Below are 22,412 nucleotides of genomic sequence, written 5' to 3' on the forward strand. Positions count from 1 at the left end.
GTCTCTTCTTTTTCTCTCACTCGTTCTCGTTCTTTCGGCCTTCGGACGACCTGGCTTTCGTTTATTTTAACGCACCTGAGAAAGAAAGAAAAAAAAAGAAGAGAGAGAGAGAGAGAGAGTGGACGAACGTGGAATTCGAACGCCACCCGAAAACGACGACACTCGGCCTCGAAACAGGGACGGACGTACGTCGTTTCTCATTCCTCAAACTTTTTTTTCTTTTTATCTCTCATCTTCTCTTACTTATAATTTATTCCAAGAGTACAGAGAATTATAATTAAAAAAAAAGAAAAAAACAAAATACAAATCACATAGATTCCCCCTTCTCCTACCTGCAAGTTGGACGACATTATTTTTTCTCGTTTACTTCATTGAAGAAAACTTATTCTCGTTTGTCGATTGACAAAGTAGACAATTTGAGGGATATCATCGTTGATTAAAAAAAATCGAATAATTATCGATTTTCGTATTAGTCCGCCCCTGTTGAAGAGGATCCCAAGGTAGGATCATATTTTCAGTGTTTGGAGAACATTTGGAGAACGGGAGTCGCGTTCTTCCTCGCGGCACCAAAAATGGAAGAAGACCGAGGGAAAGATCCGGAGCGTGCGTCGGCCCAAACAGGAGGAGACGACGTGGCCGAAGATCTGAGGTTTCCAGTAGAGTAAAGAGGAAGGAGGGAACCTTCCTCCTTCTCTCTTTCTATCTTTCTCTGTCGATGTTACGCAGAGAATTCGAGGCAGTCGTTAGTATGCTAATGAGCGTCTCTCGTTTCTTCTCTTGGGAGAGAAGTGCGCGCCCGCGCACCAAGTTAAATTATTTCAAATATTTCCGAATCTCCAGTCCACGAGAGAGAGAGAGAGAGAGAGAGAGAGAGAGAGAGAGTGACGTTTTTTTTCCTCCACATGTTAGATTAACTTAGAATTTAGAAGATGTAGTGGTAGTAGTAATAGTATTCTCTTAGAAATCTATTAACGTCAACATCTTATCATAGCATTCGTTATTTATTTTTGACTTTTCATCCATTTTCATGCATCGTAATTGTTTACTATTTTTTTAAATAACATATGTGTCTATCAAATATCGATATATTCGATTTAAAAATAATATGTGAATAATCTTCGTTAGGATTATTATTCTTATGAATAAGTTAAGATTCTTACGTGTGTCCATGATTAATATTATTTGTAATAAATTTATTTGTAATAAAACAAAATAATAAGGTAAAGTTGAAAATGAAAATTGACGATTGATACTAAAATTTGAATAAAAAAAAAAGTTGATAATATTATATATATAAAATTAAGAAGAGCGTTGGAAGAATAATTTTGGAATGGTTTCAAAGACTATTTTAGTGTAGCATCTCGATATCAGTAGCAGCTCACTTTCTCTCTCTTTCTCTCTCTCTCTCTCTCCGAAATGGCGCCGTTATATATCTCGAGATAAGATCGAAATCCTTAGGAAGACCCGTGTCTCGCGTTTCGAGAATCCCCTATGTGACGTTCCTTACACGCTCCCGCGGCAATATTAATTTGGACTGGACTCGCATTCGTTTATATAATCACGATCCTTATCTATACATTTTTGGTTTTATCTTCGAACATTTTATACGAAGCATGGGCTTAGCGAATTCGCCCGGCAGCACATTTTTAAGACTATTTAAACGTTTCCTTTCATAAAACTTTCTGTAGAAAAAAAAGAAAAATAAGTCGGGTAAAGAAAACAGCTAACTATAAAAAATGATCGTCCTTCGAATTTCGAAAGACAACAAAATAAAGGAATCCCCTTACGATTGGACATCTTCTTCAAGAAAAAAAAAACCAACCGTGGCGAGTTAAATAAGAAGAAACCATATATATACAAGATTTAACAAATGGGAATACACTTACGGTAGCGAAAGTGAGCTTCTACGCGTTTGCAAAAGTGCAAAGGGTAATTGTACAATGTTACCATATTTACGCAACTTACAGACGACCATTCGTCCAACCATTACGAGTAGTATTCCTATATACATGCATTTACCATTGTACGCGAGGTTAACAAATCTATGAGTATTTATGAGAATAAGTATTAACGTAAAAATAAAGACAGAAAAAAAGAAAGAAAAAAAAAGAACACACCCACACACATACACATACACAGTGGATAAGAATGAGAGCGTCTAATTTACCTAAAACGTCTTTTATCTCTTCGTCTGTGGTTCTACTTATACTTGAAAAGAATCGAACGCATACGATATCTAAGACGAAACCAAGAAGAAGAAGAAGAAAACGAAGAAGAAGAAGAAGAAGAAGAAGAAGAGGAAGAAGAAGAAGACGATGGATACAGACCATTGCCCGTTGTTGCCTTAATGAGGTCCAATTACTATCGGATGGGTCACTTAGTATGCGGTACCGATATTCTCTCGACGGTGTACCACATTAGTGGGACGAGAGCAAGGGTCAACACCCTTCGGAGAAATAAACCTGGCCTAACGAGACTACTCTCTCGATGTGCTTTTCCTCTTCCTTTTCGAACTAGTCGAACTATCGATAGAATAACTGGGGCCTGCGTTTCACCTGTCTCCGACCCCTTTCGTCCTAAGATGAACTTTGATCTCTTTCGGAGATCTCTCACTTTGATTTTCCGGGTATTACTTTAAGGTTATCTACTTTGACGATATCTAGAGTTAATGTTTCTTAATCTACCAAACCGTTTTCCCCTCGAATATATATTGGATCGTTTGTTATAGTTTTAATGGTTTCGTTTTTAAACACGATGATAAGAGAGAGAGAGTTTTATCTTAGTTAGGGAATAGTAATTAATTTGTTAAAGATATGTAGATATATTCTGCGTTAAAGAAAAAGTCCAGTAAAAGGTCGTATATTTTTGTAAATAATATATATATATATATATATGTATATATAAAACATGAGAGAAAAAGAAATCGTATAATTCTAGTTTAACTGGTTCTTTCGAATTTCATATCATTAAAATTGAAGTCACACGGTTAATATAATTGAGAAACACTCGTATAGAATAAATCGTAAAGATTATTAATCCGTTATTTTAATCAATACATATATATATTGTTAAAAAAAAAAAATCGAAGAAACTCGATTGCTCCTCTCTTGCTTCGTATTATTTTAAAATATATTTTTCATATTTGTGTTATTTCTTACTTTCACCGAGCGAGGGAAAGGTGCTTATTAACCTTGGTTAGTTCATTTTAAAAACTGGAGTGCCACAGGCCGGACAGTGAGTTTTGTCAGACCGCCCGTCGTGCTTTACGATTTCGAGAGGAACTGAAATATACTTCGAATATAAATCGCATAGAAACGATCTTCGATGCCCAATGCTGATGCCGATGCCGATGCCACTGGCAGCTGCATCCGAAATACTCTGTCCAAAATCGTTACCATGTTTGTGCGTTTTTTGTTACCACCCTTCTTTTATACTTCACACGGTCAATTCGAAATCAAATAATAAATGGAAGAAAAAGTATAGAAAAGTTTAAAAAAAAAAAACAAAAAAATTAAGAACAAGAAACAAGAAGAACGCGTCGGCATGTTTTTTCTCGAAAACGTTTTAATTGACATCTATTGCCACTTTCGGTGAGATTTCTTCTTTCTCTTTTAGTCAACGTTTAGTATTTACGATCGATAGCACGTGATATCGTGTCGATCTCGTCGGACAAGCGAATACGCGATGTCGCAGTAGTTCGAGCGTGCAATTAACCAGACTGAGAGCACCTCCGTACGCAGGGTGAGTCACACAACTACAAATACAGTTATCTATGTGTAAGGTATATGTCATTTTTTTCTACGTAAGAACGATGTGCGATAATTGAATTGCTTTTAATTCGAAATTAAATTCCGTCGTTATTTAAAAAAATATATCTTTTATTTAGTTTGCAAATATATATTTGTATTATTTGTACGTAAATGATATGACTACATTTGAATTAATTTACAAAATTTATTTACTTCGAATATTGGATACCTTTTTGTTATAAGTATAATTAAATATTGTTGAGAGAATCGTTAAAAAAAGAAATGCATTTATTTAAGGGTTGTGCTGGGAATTGTTCCATCTCAAATACGATACACTAGACTCGAACATATTAAAAAGTTAAACGAATAAGCGAGTAGATTTTTTTGTTACATTATACATTAAGTCGAGAAAATTTTTCAAATGCTATTACTAACAGTAATTATTGAAATCGTTCGTATAAATGATCATTTTATTGAGATATTAACTCGTATATTATTCGAGTGACTCACCTTGCGTAACTCGTGTTTTACCATTTTCGCATAAAACAAGATCATCAACGCGAGGATGATATGAGATTAAGTATATGTGTTCTATTATTCGATGAAGAAAATATAATAATAATAAAAAAATAAAAAAGAAACTAATATATCAATTGAAAAATATTCTTACCTTGCAACCCTCGCACGTGAAAGCACCGAAATGAAATCCAGCAGCTGGCTCGTCACAGACCTTGCACATTTGGTTCATCTGCAAATAATATCGAACAATTATGTTTCATTTGAAGAATAAATATGAAATAAACGTAACAACACGCGTCAAATAATTCTCATCTTGGTACATCCTTGGCATAAGATAAAAAGTTAGATGTGTGGGGTGGGGTACACATATGTATGGGTTAGGGTAGGGTGAATGATGGAATGGAACGGAGTGGGGTGGGGTGAGGTGAGGTGAAGTAGCGCCGGTAAAGTCGAACCGGTTTTCAATGTTCGCTTTTATTTTTATTCCTCCCACAATATCTCTCACGGATGTTCAATCTCGAATTGGCGCGTATACACGTATATGTTACATACACACACACACACACACACATATATATATATAACTTTAGCGAGGAAAAATAACGAGAGACGTGATTTTCACGTCGATCAACAACAACAACAACAACAGTAACCTCTCTTCTTCCGTCTCATGCCCCTCATTTACTACTACTGGTTGGAAGAAAAAGCTGATGCAAGTATTCTACTCGTAATAATCAAACCGACGTATGTTTTTCTATCGGTCAGGAAAAGAGAGAGAGAGAGAGAGAATGAGAGGGGGGAGGAAAGAGATTGACTATTTTTCGAACGTTCGTTGGTTACGTAAAAATGACTGGCATCATCGTATTATACACATCCGCAATAAGAAAACTATACGATATAATAATATCGTTATTTTTCATTTGATTTCGTAGTTCGACATTTCGATATTTATAACTTTTTCTTCTTTTTGCGTTTCTTCATTGAGAAAACGTTAATAAACTCATATTATACGTATCTCCAAAGAGAAAAAAAAGAATATAACTCATAGATATTTAATTGGAAAGATAAAAAAAGAAAAAAAAAGAAAATACGTGATCGTAAAGTGTCTCCCACACGAAAGGTGTCGAAGATGTTATCGAGTAAAAAAAAATCCCCCCTCTTTCTCTCTTCTTTATTTATTTCCCCTTTACTTTCTATCTTTCTCTCTCTCTCTTTTTCTTTCTTTCTTATCCATCGAAACCGTTTCTTTTTTATTTTTTCTATCATTTACAAACGAGGAACAACCACCAACAAGAACAACAACAACAACAACAACAACAACAGATGGGCACCGAGAGTCCTATGGTTTCTCTTATATCCGATCGTCTCTCTTACTCGTCGTATAAAACGTGTGTATACCAGAGTTAATGGATCTTCTGGTTAAAATTTATCGACAAAGAAGTTACGGCAGAGAGGGCTTTTCACCTCTTTCTATTCGATCGGGCAATCGACCGACGCTGACGAAGAGGATCGAGAAGTCCTCTCGACTTAGGGCCATTAGTAGTCGGTTCTTTTCCTTCTTCTACTTCTACTTCTACTTCTACTTCTACTTCTACTACTACTTCTACTTCTACTACTATTTCTTCTTCGTCTTAGTTCAGTACCGTTCGATTTTCTTACTTCGCTTTTGTAACGATCGAACCGAAACGCACGGTACCCGAACGATCCGACCTATCATAAATCAGTGTTATCTCTAAGAACCCTGCCATCTACACTAGGCTCGGACTCCGGAGTGTCACAAAGGTCCGTGCCGCGGCACCTTCTCATGGGAACTAGTCAACCGTGCTGGTTTATATTATATTTTTTGTTTTTATTTTTATTTTTAGTTCCCCCTACTTATTTATTTTAATAAGAATTTCCAATCGAATTTCGTTACGGTTTAAACGAAAGAAAAACCTAATTTTCTATCATTCGTGTCTATCCTCAAATACCTTCAAATGTGTTATTTAATATGTATAAACATGTCATATGAGATCAAATTCTAATCAACGTATAATAATGATTAACGAATACGTTTTCTTTCATTGATTTATTTATTAATTGAAATTAGTCTCTTTCGTATGCATTTAATGAATTTAAGTCGACGTAAATGAACACGTGAAAAATGATAATCGAAAGCCCCATATTGGGAGGGGAAGTTTGAGCATTGTTTAATACACAAAAAACAAACAGATATAATAAAATCTAAGTGAAATATATTTCACTGTTCTAGTTGGTATAATCGTCGTGAACTGTAAAGGCTGGCAGGCATCGTCGTACTGCAAAGAAATATTTTAACGAGAATTTAGAACGATGTGTAATTAGAGCAACAAGGATTTACCTTCGACCATAGACGTTTTTCTTTATAGCACGCGCACGATTCGCAAACCTCCCGCGTTAACAAGAAAAAAGAAGGAAGAAGAAGAAGAAGATAAAAAAGATGACTCGGCTCGACTACGAAGGTTCGTTAAGGTTTTTCACGTTTTTTCGTCGACGCAGTTGTTTGACGCCCGTTGGCTTCTTGCGTTCCGCTCGTTGATGAAGCGAAACCCCCATATATATATATACACATACATACATACATACATACATACATAGATAGAAATATTCCTTCAATTCTATTTTCCGATCTCGAATAATTTTCTGCACTTGTTTACTAAACGAATGAGTGAGTCTTATATCGAACAAATCGCAATAGAAATATTTTTCATTATTACGAATGTTGGATACACGAGAGAAGGGAAAAAAAACCATCAATAATTATTGTGATTTATAAATCGATTAATATCAAGTACAATTTAAATCTCGAATTTATTCCAATTATCTCAGGATATAAAACTTCAAAGATAATCTAACGTAATGAAAATCATTTGAAATGATAAGTATCGTAATAATTCTGATATCGTAGTATAATATAATATATCGATCGACTTATAGTTGTGGAATCGAGTCAAAGTGACGGCGACTTTTAACTCGGTTATATATCACGTTTAACGATAAATCACCGTGCGAAAGAAGTTGAACCGACTGCGACCTTACTCCGAGGTATTTGTCTATATTCAGTTAACCTGCCATTTAAAGTAAGTAAGTAAAAGAAAGAAAGAAAGAAAGAGAGAGAAAGAGAGAGAGAGAGAGAACCTATTGATTTTACAAAAGATGTCACCGACGTGTCCACTCCCTTCCTATCTCATACGAACGTTGGCTTTTTATTGCTCGATTTGGGTCAAGGATTGTAATCACTAAAAGCGTACTTAGTCGGATCCATTTTTGTGCTTGAGAATAAATTCTTTATCCTGATCGATCGTATATTATCATCGCGATTTATCATGGAGAAGGTCGGCCGACAGATAAATTGGATCGGTTCAAATCATTTTCTAATCGTTTTCCTAACATACTGTTAAATATTCCTAATCTCATCAAAGAAAAATCATATCTATTACAATTGAACTATTTTCAATATTTTCTTTAATTTTAATTCTATTATTTCTTCTCCTCTTTTTCGTTAAAACTTACAGATACGAAATATTTTTCTAATCGTTTTAATCGTTCAATTAAAATTTACATATACTTGAACATTGTTTTATCTTACGGAAAAATGAAATAATACATTCAATTGACTGGAATATTCATTCTAATCGTACTAATCAACCTACTCAAAATATTCAAAATCATATAACAACATTATTTCAAACGTTTCGTATAATTCTAACCTACTCTCTCTCTCTCTCTCTCTCTCTTTCTTTTTCTTTCTCGAGGACATGAAAAAGCGGGTCTCGTGTAAACACACACATACCTGGTACCCCAGTTTCCACGAGTTAGAGTCAATATTTGCTCGGCACTCGTACGTTAATGAAGTCGATATCGTTTCTCGTCCACGACTCTCGTGAGAGACGAGTATCTACATCGAAATATTGTACACTCAACTCTCCACAATTCCTTTCGAAAAGAAACGTAAGAAACCTAAGAACGAACGAACGCACGAACGAACGAACGAAGGATAAGAAGGAACAAGGAGAACCTTGATCGACCCTTTCGAGCTCATCTCTTGAACAACCATACACGTAAAGGCAACAGGGGCACGTCCAAGTTTACGCACCATTAAACTCGAGTTCCGTGTGACGTTTATCCCTTCAGGAAAGTCCTCTTTTTTTTTCTTAACTTTTTTACATATTCTCACTCATTCTCTCTCTCTTTCTATTTCTTTTTTAACCTTCATGGTTCTTTCCCTTTTTTCAGGGCCAACGTATACGCGCATACGTGGCCTATCGTACGAGCAACGGCAACAACCCTTTTTGACTTTAAGATGAACATTTTCAACCTTCACGCGTATATTTACTAAAACCCATACTAGTAAATAGATTAGAGAAAATATTAGTATTATGGGATCGTTGTTGGTTGGATATCATATTTCTCTCATCGAAATAATACTCGTTTTCTGTGTTCAAGAAAGAGATAGAAACATTGAGTGACGATCTGGTTGGTATAGTTAGAATCTAGTTCGTTCACCAACTCCGGGACGATGTCTAACATTCTTACCGATGATCCCAGGTCGTGGGCAAAGATCTCGCGTGATTTATATCGATCCCGGAGGCTAGGCACGCAACTTACGTTACTATTACTACTACTACTACTACTACGATCATATTCTTGTCCTCCCCCATACCTCCTCCCCATCCCTATTCATCACTCTTATAAGATATTTTTCTTTCGTAATGATTTTCAATCGATTTTTATAATTACACCCATCGCTATTAATATCCAATTCGTTTTATTCCCTTAGGAAAATAATCTCATACGTTAGAAATCGTGTGTAACCATTTTACACCGCATATATATATATAATAATCTACATTTATATTATTTATTTCGTAACTTTCCTAACTTTATAAGAACAACTTTTAACCGCGTTTACTTATAATAAGTGACTTTAGTTACAAGTTGAATTGGTTTGACTGAGAGAATGACACGGTTCTGTAAAGCACGTCGATCATTATGATTGGACCGTAGTAATGAGTACAAGACGCCGGTGAACGTAACCTATGCGATATAATTAATTGGAGGTATATTAATTCACAAATTTATTACCGCATTAAGAATGAGCACTTGATTACTGCTCGGCCAGTGATATATGAGCGGCCATTTTTCTCTATCCTTTTCTCTTACTCGCTCACTCTTTCTTTCGTTCTCTCTGTTTCCTCCCTCCCCCCACGCCCACCACTCCCCTCCCCTTCTCTCTCTCTCTCTCTTTCTAAGTTAATGAGTTAATGAATCTACTCGAAAGAAGAAGTCGATATATCAACGACTTATACTCGCGAATGTTTCATGGGAACTTAACGCGCCAAACCTAACCGGACCGTATCGCGATAACATCGTCTTGTACATACACAACTACTCGTGTTCTTATCTGTAAATAAATCTGCTTGTAAATAAGCACGCGGGCGGACCCATACTAATACCGGAAATATTAGAATTGGATCATTGGCAATTAGATTGAAATCAAATGGTACTCAAGAGAGAATAAATAGTTATCCCATTCGATGAAACAAATGATTCGTAAGATTACCTTTCGTCGATCGTACATTGAATATATTTCAAAGATAAATGTTAGAATTATCCTATCGTAAGATCGAATTCGATAAGCAAATGAAACGAAACATGTGATATTAACTCGATTTAATTTTGAAGTAATCTCCAACCCCCCTCACCACTCCCATTCTTGTGAATTGTGGTCGATTGAAAAATGATAAGAAATATTGAACATGTATATATCTATCGACCTATTTATTTCTAAGATAGATCATTAGAGAATTCGTATGTAAAGGTTAGTTTTCGGGACAGGTATCGCGCAATTTGTATCGGTGGAGATGCGTTTTTAACGATCACTTTGATAGATGATCGTCGATTCTTGGCAGAGGCAACTCGCATCTATCGAGTCCTTGAAAAATGATGCTTCCTGCAGGTAGTAGACTCGCTCGATAGGTGTGCCAGCAACTACTACTAAGCTGGAAGAGAATTCTTTAACCAAAAGAAGGGAGAAAAAAGAAATGAATGAATGAAAGCAAGCAAGAAAGAAAGAAAGAAAGAAGGAAGATACATATTTATATATATCTAGAGTGAGATAGCCAGTTTTTCCGTTAATACACTTTTGCGAGAGAGAAATCAAAGAATGCATCCTATCCTCGTGTGCTGCTGCTGTTGTTGTTGCTGCTGCTGCTTCTTTTTCTTTTTCTTTTGCTTTCTTTGCTCCGGGAGCTAAAAACAATTAATAACCCTCGGTAGGATCATTTATCGCGACAGTTTAAGCTAAAGGGGGATGGATCTCGACTCAACCTTTCTTTCATCTTTCTTCTTTTCCTTTTCCTTTCTCTTTCTCTCTCTCTGTTACACTCATTCATTCACTCGCTCACTGTTTCCTACCATCTAGCCAGCAAAGTCCTTCATACTAAGCGCCATTGTTCGTCTTCCTGATGCGTGACCGATCCAATTTTTAACAGAGACTCTAGCGATTTTCCTTCGACACTTCTCACTCTCTCTATCTCATTGGAGTTCATCAAAGAGGATTCTACACGTGAACTGCAATAACCCCTTTCCTTTACTTTCCTTTCCTTTCCTTTCCTTTCCTTTCCTTTCCTTTCCTTTTATTTCTTTTCGCTTGTGGGAATCATAAGTCCTTTTATAGATGATGCTCTATCGAAACGATTCGTTAGGCTCTCTTACATTTGTAATATAGGTACGTGTAGTATCTACATGTGGGGTAAGAAACCGTTCGAAATGCATTGCTACTTGGTTATATAACTTGTAGCAACTTTTAAGATGCGATAATAGAGAAAGTATAGCAACTATAAAGTATTAAACCAATGGGTGCACCAACATTTAAATGGACTTTACAATTTAATTGATTATTATGTTTCAATGAGAGGAGAAATATTCAAAAGGGATATAAATTGATTGTATTAAATCTTGAAATATATATTTTTTCATTAATTTCTTTCAAAATATATCTATGGTAATGTTTCTCTCTCTCTCTATCTCTCACTCTACTTTATGCGTTACTTTTGAAAAAGATCATAAGTTACGCGTATTGCGATTTTATACGAAATTTATTTAATCCTATTCTCGAAAGCGAATTTTCAATTTCAGTTATGGCAAACAAATTATTTTTATTACTTTTCTTTTTTTTGTTTTATTTTATCGAACTGTTATTTAATTTATTATTAGTTAGTTATTAATAAAAAACAAATAAATGAATACTATATCGAATCTTGATTTATGTTTTTAGATTTAAATATGCGGATATACTTTTCTAAAAATTGTTCTCTTTTTTTTTGTTTTCAAACAATATTTTCTCAAATCGGTTTACGTGATTTTCTTACTCTACTTTAGAGCGTTATATTTAAAAAATCAAAAAATATAACTAAAGACCCGGAAGAATTCAATAACGGTAGATATTTAAGCTAAGCTCGTGCTACACCCAAAGCGGAATTTAATCTCTCGTTTATTCGGCGATTAAGCACGCCATCGTTGATTTACAATCTCGTAAAAGTCCGAACGTTCGCTCGTATAATCGCGCCATTTCGTACGAGTCTCTTCTTCGAAACGATACACTTTATCGCACGCGACGTTACATTATACTTACAGGCACAGGCATAGATACATTATAGATAGATATATGCATTACTCTTAAGTATAATATTGAAAATTTTATCTCATTCTATTTTAACCCCTTTTACTAACTCAAATCTTGCCCATTAAAGTAATCAAAATATTATTTCATTATCCGTACCATCGTTTTGAGTATTTTAATACATTATATAAATTTATATATAATATTTTTAAGTATAATATCTTAAAAAAAATATTATCTTTTCATTGAATCCTTTGTTAAAGCTACAAAAAATTAATTTTCCTAATTTGTATCATTATTTAGTAGTAGATCAAATCTGTTAACTATCATTTAAACAATTGTCCTAATTTGCAACATCATTGTATGTATTTTATTTTTCTTTATTTTACTATACTTCGTAATTACCACATAAAAAATCTGTTCCTCTCTAATAAAATTTAAAATTCCAATTAAACCAAATAATATCCTACAATCTGAAATAATCTTACATTGAATTCTCGAGCATAGTGTTAATATTATTTTGAAATAAGAAGTCAGAACGAACAAATGGAATTTTTCTTCTTCTTCTTTTTCTTTATCAACGAACTATCGATCATTATAATGAAGTCTTTCCTTGCTTTAAATTGATTCCTTTCGTAGACACTTTGATAAGGGAAATAAAAAAGAAAAAAAAGAACGAAAAAAAAAAAGTAAAAGCAGATTCGTACGTATTGTCGACGGAAGCAAGACCAAGTGTCGTTCCCTGTAAATCGCACATTATCTCGTCTCGGACAAAGAGCACAGGATTAGATTGCCAAAGTAACGGATGCACGATGCATCGGTGAATAGCTCGGTAATGTCGTTAAGTGCATCTTCGAGCGTTACTGACAAAAGCAACGAGATAAGGCTATATACCGCTAACTCGTTTTATCGAGAACGACTTGTTTTCATGGCTACGATCAACTCTCTTGATTCTCCACTTTGATTTGATAACTTTCCAACCATTTTCGATTCTAACTAATTATATATATATAAATATACTTGTTAATGCATTCCGTATTGCATGAGTCGCATGCAACCCACTCTAAATTTTCCGTTAAGGTTATAGAAAATATTCGCTATTTATACAACAAATGTCGGCATCAAATATGACCCATTTTAGGATTAACACTAAATGATTATGTTATTTATTGTTAACAAAAATAAAAATATAAGTTTGATATTGGATATGTTAATTGGAATATTCGAAAAATCGGTGGATATTTTGATTAATATAAGTTATGTTAGTGATAGGTCAGTTATTTAATCTCTCCAGAGTGTTTTATAATTTTATTTGATTAAATATTAGATCGTTAATTTATCGTTTAAATGAACGATCAGAATATATATTTCGATCTTTTGAAGTATTTAAAATACCAAGAAGAGTCGTGAAGGGTGACAAATGGTGATGGTGGTGGTTGTGATGATGGTGGTAGGAAAAAAGCGTTAAGTCAGATCAAGACCCCATGACGAAAATGAGAATGAGAACGACTACGACGACGACGACGACGACGACGACGACGACGGGCCCGCATCAAAAGGGGTTAATATGCAAATCGGTATTTATCAGCCAACACTTCGGGCTTTTATTCGATGCTCTCTTTAAACTTGGACCGTTGAATTAAAAGAAAAAAAAAAAAAGAAAAAGAAAAAAACAATTGCTTTTTACATCTGTACGCTAAAACTTCTAAATATATTGCGAAATAAATTATCCAAGTTAAACGGCAAATGTATTCTTTTTCTTCGATATCATTTTCAAACATTGAAAATAAATATAAGTGTGAACGAGATGACAAAGAATTCATCAAATTATTTCAAATTGTTCCTTGTTCTCTTAACACCTATCTTACGAATTTTAATTACAATTTTTTTAACTTCAAACATAAGACAATATCTTTATAACAAATCCATTATCTTTATAACAAATAACGAACTTCTGAATTCCAATTAGATTGATTAATAATCGATACTACCCATTAACGATATTAAATAGAAACTAGATCGCGTAGAATGCGAGAGACCCTGAATAAACATTTGCTTATTTACTCGAGTCAATGTACGCGTGCACGTGCGTATAAAAAGAAAACTCGAATGTTGAAAAGGAGTAAGGGAACATTGTCGGATAGGGGACAAGGGAGTAGGGGGGACGGGGAACGGGTGGGGGGAGGAGGTTAGGGTAAAACGAGAGCAACTCGACGACTTTTTCGTAGAACTTTTCACGTTGAAAGTTTGCCCTAAGTACAAGTGGGGTAATAACCGTATGAAAGGGTGACAATAGCGGTCGACACACCGCAGTCAATGTTCAAAGGGTATGTTGAAAAAGAGAAATAAAGAGTAAGTAAGAAAGAAAGAAAGAAAGAAATAAAGAATGACGAAGAAAAGTGCAGCAATAAATATATTTTGACATGGGAGAAGCCTCGCGCCATGAAGAGGAGAGGTTCATGCATAATAATTGTAACGTCTCTTTCTTTTTCTCTCTTTCTTACTCGCTCTTTCTTACGTAAGGATCATTTGCATACGCATACGGGTCCTTCCGACTCTTGGTTGAACGAGGAGTGTGTGTGTGTGAGAGAGAGAGATGGGGAATGAAAAAAGATAGCAATAAGTCCTTTGTGTGTAACGAAATTACGATAGTGTCTACCGGTAGGCAAATATTATAGCAACAGGCTTCTATGAGGGGTGACGATTATGTTTTCATTTGCAACCATCGGACATATGTATGTGTATATATAAATATATATGTATACTGCAATATATATGCACATATATCTGAACATTTTATAACAGTTAATTTAATTATAACTAATCGGTAAAAGCAAATATATTATCGAATATTGTATAATTTATAAATCTCGCGTGTTTTCACACGTATTATTATCATTATTCGTATCTTTTGATAATTAAATAACTGACGAGAGATAAAAGCATAAAATATAATGGGGAAAAATCCTAAAAATTTGTTGTTAACACGTATGATATATCAATTTGTTTTCTTATTCTTTTTTTTTTACTACAGATTTTTGTAATATCTATCCATCCGGGCAAGGATTTTGTTAAGACGTTGGAATCTTTTTTTCTCGGTTATCTTTTCTTTATTTTTTTTTCTATTTTGTTTTGAAACGAGAAGGTTGAGGAGAGAGAGATGATGAGATCCGAGGTTCGACGAGAGTAAAGGGGAGTCGATACACGTCGTAATTACATACCATAGTCGATGTGTTATGTTAAGCGAGATTTAATATTTATAACCAGCACGCGCTAGCGCGAGAAACAACATATTATGCAATTTCGTCGTTTACATGGTAACCGATGATGCGGCTAATCTCGCGGTACGTTACTCATTTATTTAACGGATATTTATGAGCACACAGAGTGTATCTCTCGGCGCGGTTCTTCTCTTCGTAATTTCATAAAACGTGTTTCCGTGCGAGCAACGCGCAACGAGCTCAAAACGTTTGTAAAAGCATAAAGATTTTCATTTTATTTATTCATATTTTTCCTTGTTCTTTTTCTATTTCATCCTTTCATATTCACCTTTTCTGTTTCTCTTTTCTTTTCTTTTCTTTTTCTTTTTCTTTTCTTTTCTTTTTGTTGTCTCCTATTATTATTTCTCTTTTTGTTCCCATTTTTCCTTCAACTCGGCTCTTTTTCATTCTCATCCTCATAATATATTATTTTTATTTCCAACGATACGAGAGAGTACTACAAGGAGCAACGATTTAGCCGTATTATCGATTTCACGCGATCGGATAATCGCGAGAGAGAGAGAGAGAGAGAGAGAGAAGGAACGAACAAGCCGGGTCGGAAAAGAAGGAGTCGTGAGCTTGAGTTGATTTACTGAGAACCAATCAGAAATAAATCATCGGCTCTACCTTGGACTGACGAAATAAACCATAATTATGGGTTCAACGTACTCGAATTTTCCTAATTAGATTACTTTCATTCTAACATTTCAACCGAATCTTTGCGAATCGTCGGACATCGAACTCGAATCTCATTTTTAATAATCGATAGTATAACGATATATACGGAAAAAGAAAGAAAAAAAAAAGATAAATAATTACAAAACGATCTAAATATTATTAATCGTTATCTACGACATAAATCTTGATTATTAATTGATCATGAATATTTATCTAGATCTATATAAACGTTGGATATAATATTGTAACTTACAATTAGAAATATATCTGTCTACGATCTAATAAATATTTAATATGATAATGTAGAATAAGATAAATGAATCATCGGCAATTTCAATGCTCGAATTGTAATCTCGCGAGAGACTTCAATGCTGCCATGAGTCATGTTCGCGTAGTAGTACTATTCTACAAGACGTAGGCAAAGTGTCTCTATCGTAAAATTTCAAATATAAATTCATATCTTTCTATATTTAAAAACGTCAACGAACGAACGAACGAACGAATAATTAGAAAAGTAAACAAATGTTATATCAAATTTAATATCGCTTACCTTTATTAATGATATCCACGCAAATTTCCGGATTAACCAGGTACCAATATCACTGAACAAAATATGCGATATAATAAAATATCGTCCGAGTTCGCGAGATCACAGGTTGCACTATAAAAACAATTGACTTTATAGATTCTTGAAGTATGATAACTCGAGAAGAAAATATATTGTTCTTTGGAAAAACGATCAATCATTCGTCAATGTTTTTCAATGAAGAAAAACCTTCCTCGAGCACGTGGTCCGTTGGATATCAACGTAAACTATGGAACTGGTAATTCTTTTTCTTCTTCTTCTTGTTCTTCTTATTCTTTTACGATGACCTTGAATTACACCAGAAGTCTTTTATTCAGTGGCAGCCAACGATAAGCGTCTAACAACCGATCTTGCGATATCCTTCGAACGTAATGTAACACGAAACCAACCGAGAGAATGTAAAAGAATAAAAGTAATTTTCAATGTTTACTCGCGACTGTCCCGATCACATGTGCCTCTCTGTCTCTCTCGCACATACACGCACTCTCTCACTCACTCACTCACTATCTCTCTCTCTCTCTCTCTCTTTCTATATCTCTTTCGCGCGAGTCTAACTTTAAATTATTTATATTTCACTATAAATAATTAGAAATGTTCTTATCCATTTGCGTACAATTTCGGACTATCGGTTTTTTCTCTAACTCAGTCCGTTCTTCCTTTATCTGCCTCTTTTTCTTTAGATATTTAGTCTATATCGTATCAGTAAATCTATCTCTCTCAAACCTCCACGAGACTCGGTGTGACCACGTCGATGGACGGGAGAGAACTGCCGCTTCACGATCGTTGCGATCTGTTCGACTGCATCGAAGGTGCCTGAGAAGAGAGTTGCGGCTAGCCAGCATTACCGATTTCTCCTTCCTCTTGGGTATTCACCTGTACCTGCCCATCGATTCACGCCTTTCTCGGCGGCAACCAATGAGCCGAACTTGGGTCCAATGGCTCGGCCAATCGCAGCACGGCCGGTCCCACGAGTTCGACCAATCTGGTAACACCCATTCTATCCCCACTCTTCTGGGACAGTTCGCCGTCCCTCCAATACAATATTTCAGTAAGATTTTCTAACATCTCTCTTTTCTTACCACCGTTACTCCTTTTCCATTCTATTTTTTCATCTTTTTTCCAATATTTCTTTTTAATCTGGAGATGCTTCCTTCCCTCACGGGTCTGAAATGATTTACTATTACTCGCTAACATTCTTATATCTTTTTTTTTTTCCTATATCTTTCACGATTTAATTACATTTCAGTCTAAGTCGTATTAAACGCAGGTGTATTATAATACTTTTACTTCGCTTTATTCATTTTACCGCGAGATATGTAAAAAGTTTTAGCTTTTACGGGCATAGTTATCTTATAACGTATAATACTACCTATATATATATATATATATTTATTTCTATATCCTATGCGTACGTATATGGAAGGGAACAATTCTTGGATGGATTGAGACAGTAATAAAGTTTCGATAAGAAGAATCCTTTAATGCTGCACTCGGTCTTTCCGTGTAATTTAGCATTTATTGGTATATTACGGTCAACGTGCGATTATTCGAAGACTAGATTGCTGACTAGTCTTGCTGTTACGATAATCTCAAGAAGGAAGAAGAAGAAGAAGAAGAAGAAGAAGAAGCGTGCCGCGTTAAAAGAAACTTTTCTATGTCTCCCTCATCCGTCCCCTTCCGGCCCCTTCCGTCGCTTATACGTTACTGCTATCAAACTATGAAAACGTTAGAAGGGAAACTCGTAGGTGTACTATGACCGGTAAGTCTATCTTTCTTTCTCGTTCTAATCACGCAAGAAGTAACTGTACAATTTACATCCTGGATACGTCGCTTGACTACCAGATTTTACGACCTGGCCGATCGTATTTTTCCTCTTAGTGACAGTTATCGCATTAATTGCTCGCTAATCTCGTTTACAGATTCGTATCGAAATATAAATAAGTAACTCTTGTTTCTTGACGAATCTATACGGGGAAAATAATTCTTGAGAAATAACTTAATGATAGAGAGAAAGAATAAAAATAAAAATAGAAAAAAAAAATTAAAAAAAAATAAAATATACGAACGGAAGATAGAGATAGAGATAGAGAAAAATAAAATGAATGAAAGCACAAAATTCTGTCGTTTTGGGTGTAACGCATTAAAATTTCTTAACCTGTTTCTCGCGCATAGAAACTTCGAACTCTCGAATATATCGAATATAAAATTTTATACGTTGCCCTTATTATATTCGCGCTCTCGGGAACGTTATACATAAATTTGTGCGTGGATGTAAGAGAGAGGGAGAGAGAGAGAGAGAGAGAAAGAATCGAACACAACATCATCGACCATATACCACATTCTCCTTTCCGGCCTTTCGAAATGAATTTTTCGAAGGCAGAAGAATTAAGGATTCTACGGGTTATAGAAACTCGTGGACCCAATAAAATGTCGAAAGGCGCTCAAAAACGAACGGTCCAACTGGAAGGGGGAGGCAGGAGCAACAGCAGGAGGAGAAGGAGGAAAAGAAGAAGGAGAAGGAGGAGGAGGAGGAGGAGGAGGAGGAGGAAGAGGAGGCTGCGGAACGGCGCCATAAATTAAGCAAGATGTCCACCCGTAGAAATTAAACGATAGAAACCTGTTTCGAACGTAAAACGCTTCTGCTCTCCGTGGTCTACCTTATTCTCTTTCTCTCTTTTTATCTGCTTCTCTTTTACTCTTTCCCTTTCTTTCTTTCTTGCTTTATTTCTTTCTTTTACCATCGATTCTCTTTCTCTTTCTTTCCCGTTCGTGACCTGTCCTCCGCACGATGCTTTTTGTGACTAGCTGCCTTGGCTCCTCTTCCTCTACGTTCTTTGCCCATCTATATCTCGCTTCCTCGTTTAACGACCGATTTCATTTCACTGAGATAATGCTCTCGGTGGTAGGAGCGCCCACAAATCCATGGAACTTCTCTCCGACCGGATCGTATGTATTTTTAATGGATCCCACATCTCTCTCTCTCTCTCTTTCTCTCTCTTTCTTTCGCTTTCTTCATTTTTGTTTGTATCTCTTTTTCTATAGTTTTATCTATCTATCTTTTCTTATTCTCTCTTTCTTATTCTACCTTTTTCACGAAACGGAGACATCCGTTTTCGTAGGACGATCCCCCGGGGAGAACGAAATCAGATCCGCGAGTTTAAAAGATTCCACGGTTTGTAATATAATGCTTGCTTTCGTCGAAAACGTTTTAAAAACAAATCGGGATGAGTTTTACGAGCATACGGGAGGAGGTGGGACGAGGCAAGGGTGGGACAGTCGTGTCTTACGATCTTAGGCCAGTTTTCGGCTAGTCCGATCCAATGAAATTATTCGTACGCGAGATAGAGAGAGAGAAATTCAGCTATCCTAATCAAGATTAATAAAATGAAAGTAAAGAAAAATACGTCGTCTCATCTATTTATAATCATATTTCAATAAATTAATCATAATAATCAATTAATTCGACAGTTTATTGGACGGTCCATTCGATTAATTCGTGCGCGCTTATGCGAGAAACAGGAGTCCAAAAAAAAAAACAACACGCGCAATCCCATGAATTCCATTATCTTCGAAAAAATGAATAATGACGTTTGAATGAAATTATATTATTTACTTATGTGTTACGAGAAAGAAAGAGAGAGAGGGAAAAAGAAATTCGTAAAAAAATTGAGTTCGCACGTAAAATGAGAACGATGAAATGGGTAAAAAAAAAGAAACCTACGCACGGGTGAGTATTCATTATACATTCTCATTTATTTCGTCATCTTTAAAAAAAAAAAAAAAAAAAGAGAAAAAAAAAGTATTAATTAATAATTATCGTTAAATCAATAATCAATTAGCATATTGGAGAAATAAGATGGGTGTCAATTAATAAGAAAGTAGAATGACAGTGTAGTTAATCGAAGTAACTCTTCCCCGTCGCTATCAATTCTCTCAGCACTTTCGTACCGAAGCATGCCTTAATGCCTATTGCGTTTTAACGGGTTTTATCGTATTCGACTGACAAGATAACGTCAGCATCGAGGCGGCGGGTCGAGAACTATCTCGCGAGAGTTATCTTGGAATATTAATACCGACGTTCTCGCGTATAAGAGAGAGAGAGAGAAATAGAAATAGAAAGAAATAGAAAATACACGAAACAGATTCAAGCAAGCTTTGTTGAAATCGATACCTTCGAGAATAAGGTACTACGCTCGTAGAAAAGGTAAAAGGTTGCGCTTCTTCTCCATTCGCGACGATGCCAAAAGAGGTGGTGAAGGTTGCAGGAAGAAGAGAAGGAGGTGATGGTGGTAGTGGTGGTTGTGGTTGTGGTTGTTGGTAGTAGTGGGGAGATGAATTATTTTCAAATGATATTCAAGCAGCACTGACCGATAACTTCAGCGATTGGTGGTGTCGGACGTTGATAACGGTGGCTCGCGTTGCTGGGAAAGGATAGATCGTGGCTAGTTCTTAGATCGTGCATTAATATATTATCGGGGTATATTCGTTCTATCAGAAAATATGGGAACAAACGTGCCAACTGATGAAACCGGATCGGATATCGCTGGACAACGTGCAAACCCTTTCAAAAGTTTCCAAACAAAATGTTTTCACGTATTTGGTATGCGCGTTTGTGTGTTTGTGTGTATGTGTGTGTGTGTGTGGGTGTATCAATTTTAGTGAAAGAAGAAAAGGCGGAAACGAAAACGATCTCGATTTCAAAATTCGAAAAAAGAAAATAAAAGAAAAGAAATGGAAAGTTTAGGAATACAAAAGGTAAAAAGAATAAGCTTGTTGTTAAAAGGGTAAAGAAACGTGTCCGACGATCTTGTTTGAAAACGGCTTATATAGATTAACAAGAAAATTCCTAGAAAGATTAATTATATATGTGTATATATACAAATATCAAAGATAGAAAGGAAAGGAAAATATGTTAAAATACACTTTAACGAGTTCTAATAGGATCGTCAAAGAATATTGACACCACGAGAAAAAGGGTCCCTTCTTTGAAGTGAAATAGGCCAATGCTAGCCGATCCTAAGCTTTGATCATCGAACTGCACTGTGCACTGCAGCTCATTCTGAAACTTGATGGGTCGTTTTAGAAACGAACCGGACTACTACCGCTTGAATGGGTCGGTTTGAGTTGTCAGTGGACTCGACCTGTGACCAAAGGATGTTTGTCTACAAAACGATCGGTTCCCTCCGTTAAGAACGCTTCTGCTGCTGATGCTGATGCCGCTGATGTTGCTGATGTTATTGTTGCTGTTACTGTTGCTTACCTAGCATGAAGTAGCCGATTGATAAATGAACCTTCTTCTTATATTTCTATCTTGCTTTCTCTACCATGTTTTTTCGCTACTCTCTCTCTCTTTCTCTCTCTCTCGTTAAAGTTCAGTTAGTCAGACTGGCAAACGTTTGCTCTACCCAACGAGTGCATTCGCCACGGTCTGATCATTAGGACATTTTTGCGTGGCACGTATTTGTCTTGATTCCACGATGATTAATCGCCAGACGGTCAGAACTTAATGGAATGATGCGTAACGCTCATTGACGAAATAAGTTGTTACACTTTAGAGAGATATCTTATTATTATTATTATTATAATTTATTTTTTCTCATTTCTTTTTTTCAACACCGGAAATATAAGCTTTGCAAGGAATACATACACGCATACGTATCTATATATATAAACACGTGTACACACATATGTGCGTATATATCTTTAAGAGTTATCGTGTACTTCGAAGCAACGTGTTCTCAGCTGACAACTGCAATTTAATAACGTCCTTGTGGTAATCGATTAGGCGAGGACGAAGCGTCAGCGAGACACTCTCTCTCTCTCTCTCTCTCTCTTTTTCTTTCACACTGTTACAAACATACAAATTGCGCGTAGACTCTGTACACACGACATTCCAACGTGCTTTCGATTAACGAGATTGAGTATCCCTGCATTGCCAGTTTTCAACGGCGGGCGAACGAATGGGCACGCGCTAATCC

The 22,412-nt window shown here is 35.7% G+C and overlaps 1 protein-coding gene across 1 annotated transcript in view; it reads right to left on the reverse strand.

Annotated features, from left to right (window-relative positions):
- LOC122524309 (zygotic gap protein knirps-like) overlaps positions 1-17,231 on the reverse strand; it is a 34,314-nt gene extending 17,083 nt beyond the window's left edge. The window contains exons 1-2 of the mRNA XM_043646472.1: positions 16,399-17,231; positions 4,420-4,497 (exon numbers count right to left, since the gene is read on the reverse strand). Coding sequence (XP_043502407.1) covers positions 4,420-4,497 — 78 coding nt within the window. The 5' untranslated portion in view covers positions 16,399-17,231. The remainder of the gene's footprint in view (positions 1-4,419; positions 4,498-16,398) is intronic.
- Between the last annotated feature and the right edge of the window lie 5,181 nt (positions 17,232-22,412).

Source organism: Polistes fuscatus, unplaced genomic scaffold, assembly GCF_010416935.1.
Source record: "Polistes fuscatus isolate 324 unplaced genomic scaffold, CU_Pfus_HIC Scaffold7, whole genome shotgun sequence".
In the NCBI taxonomy this organism is placed as follows: Eukaryota; Metazoa; Arthropoda; class Insecta; order Hymenoptera; family Vespidae; genus Polistes; species Polistes fuscatus.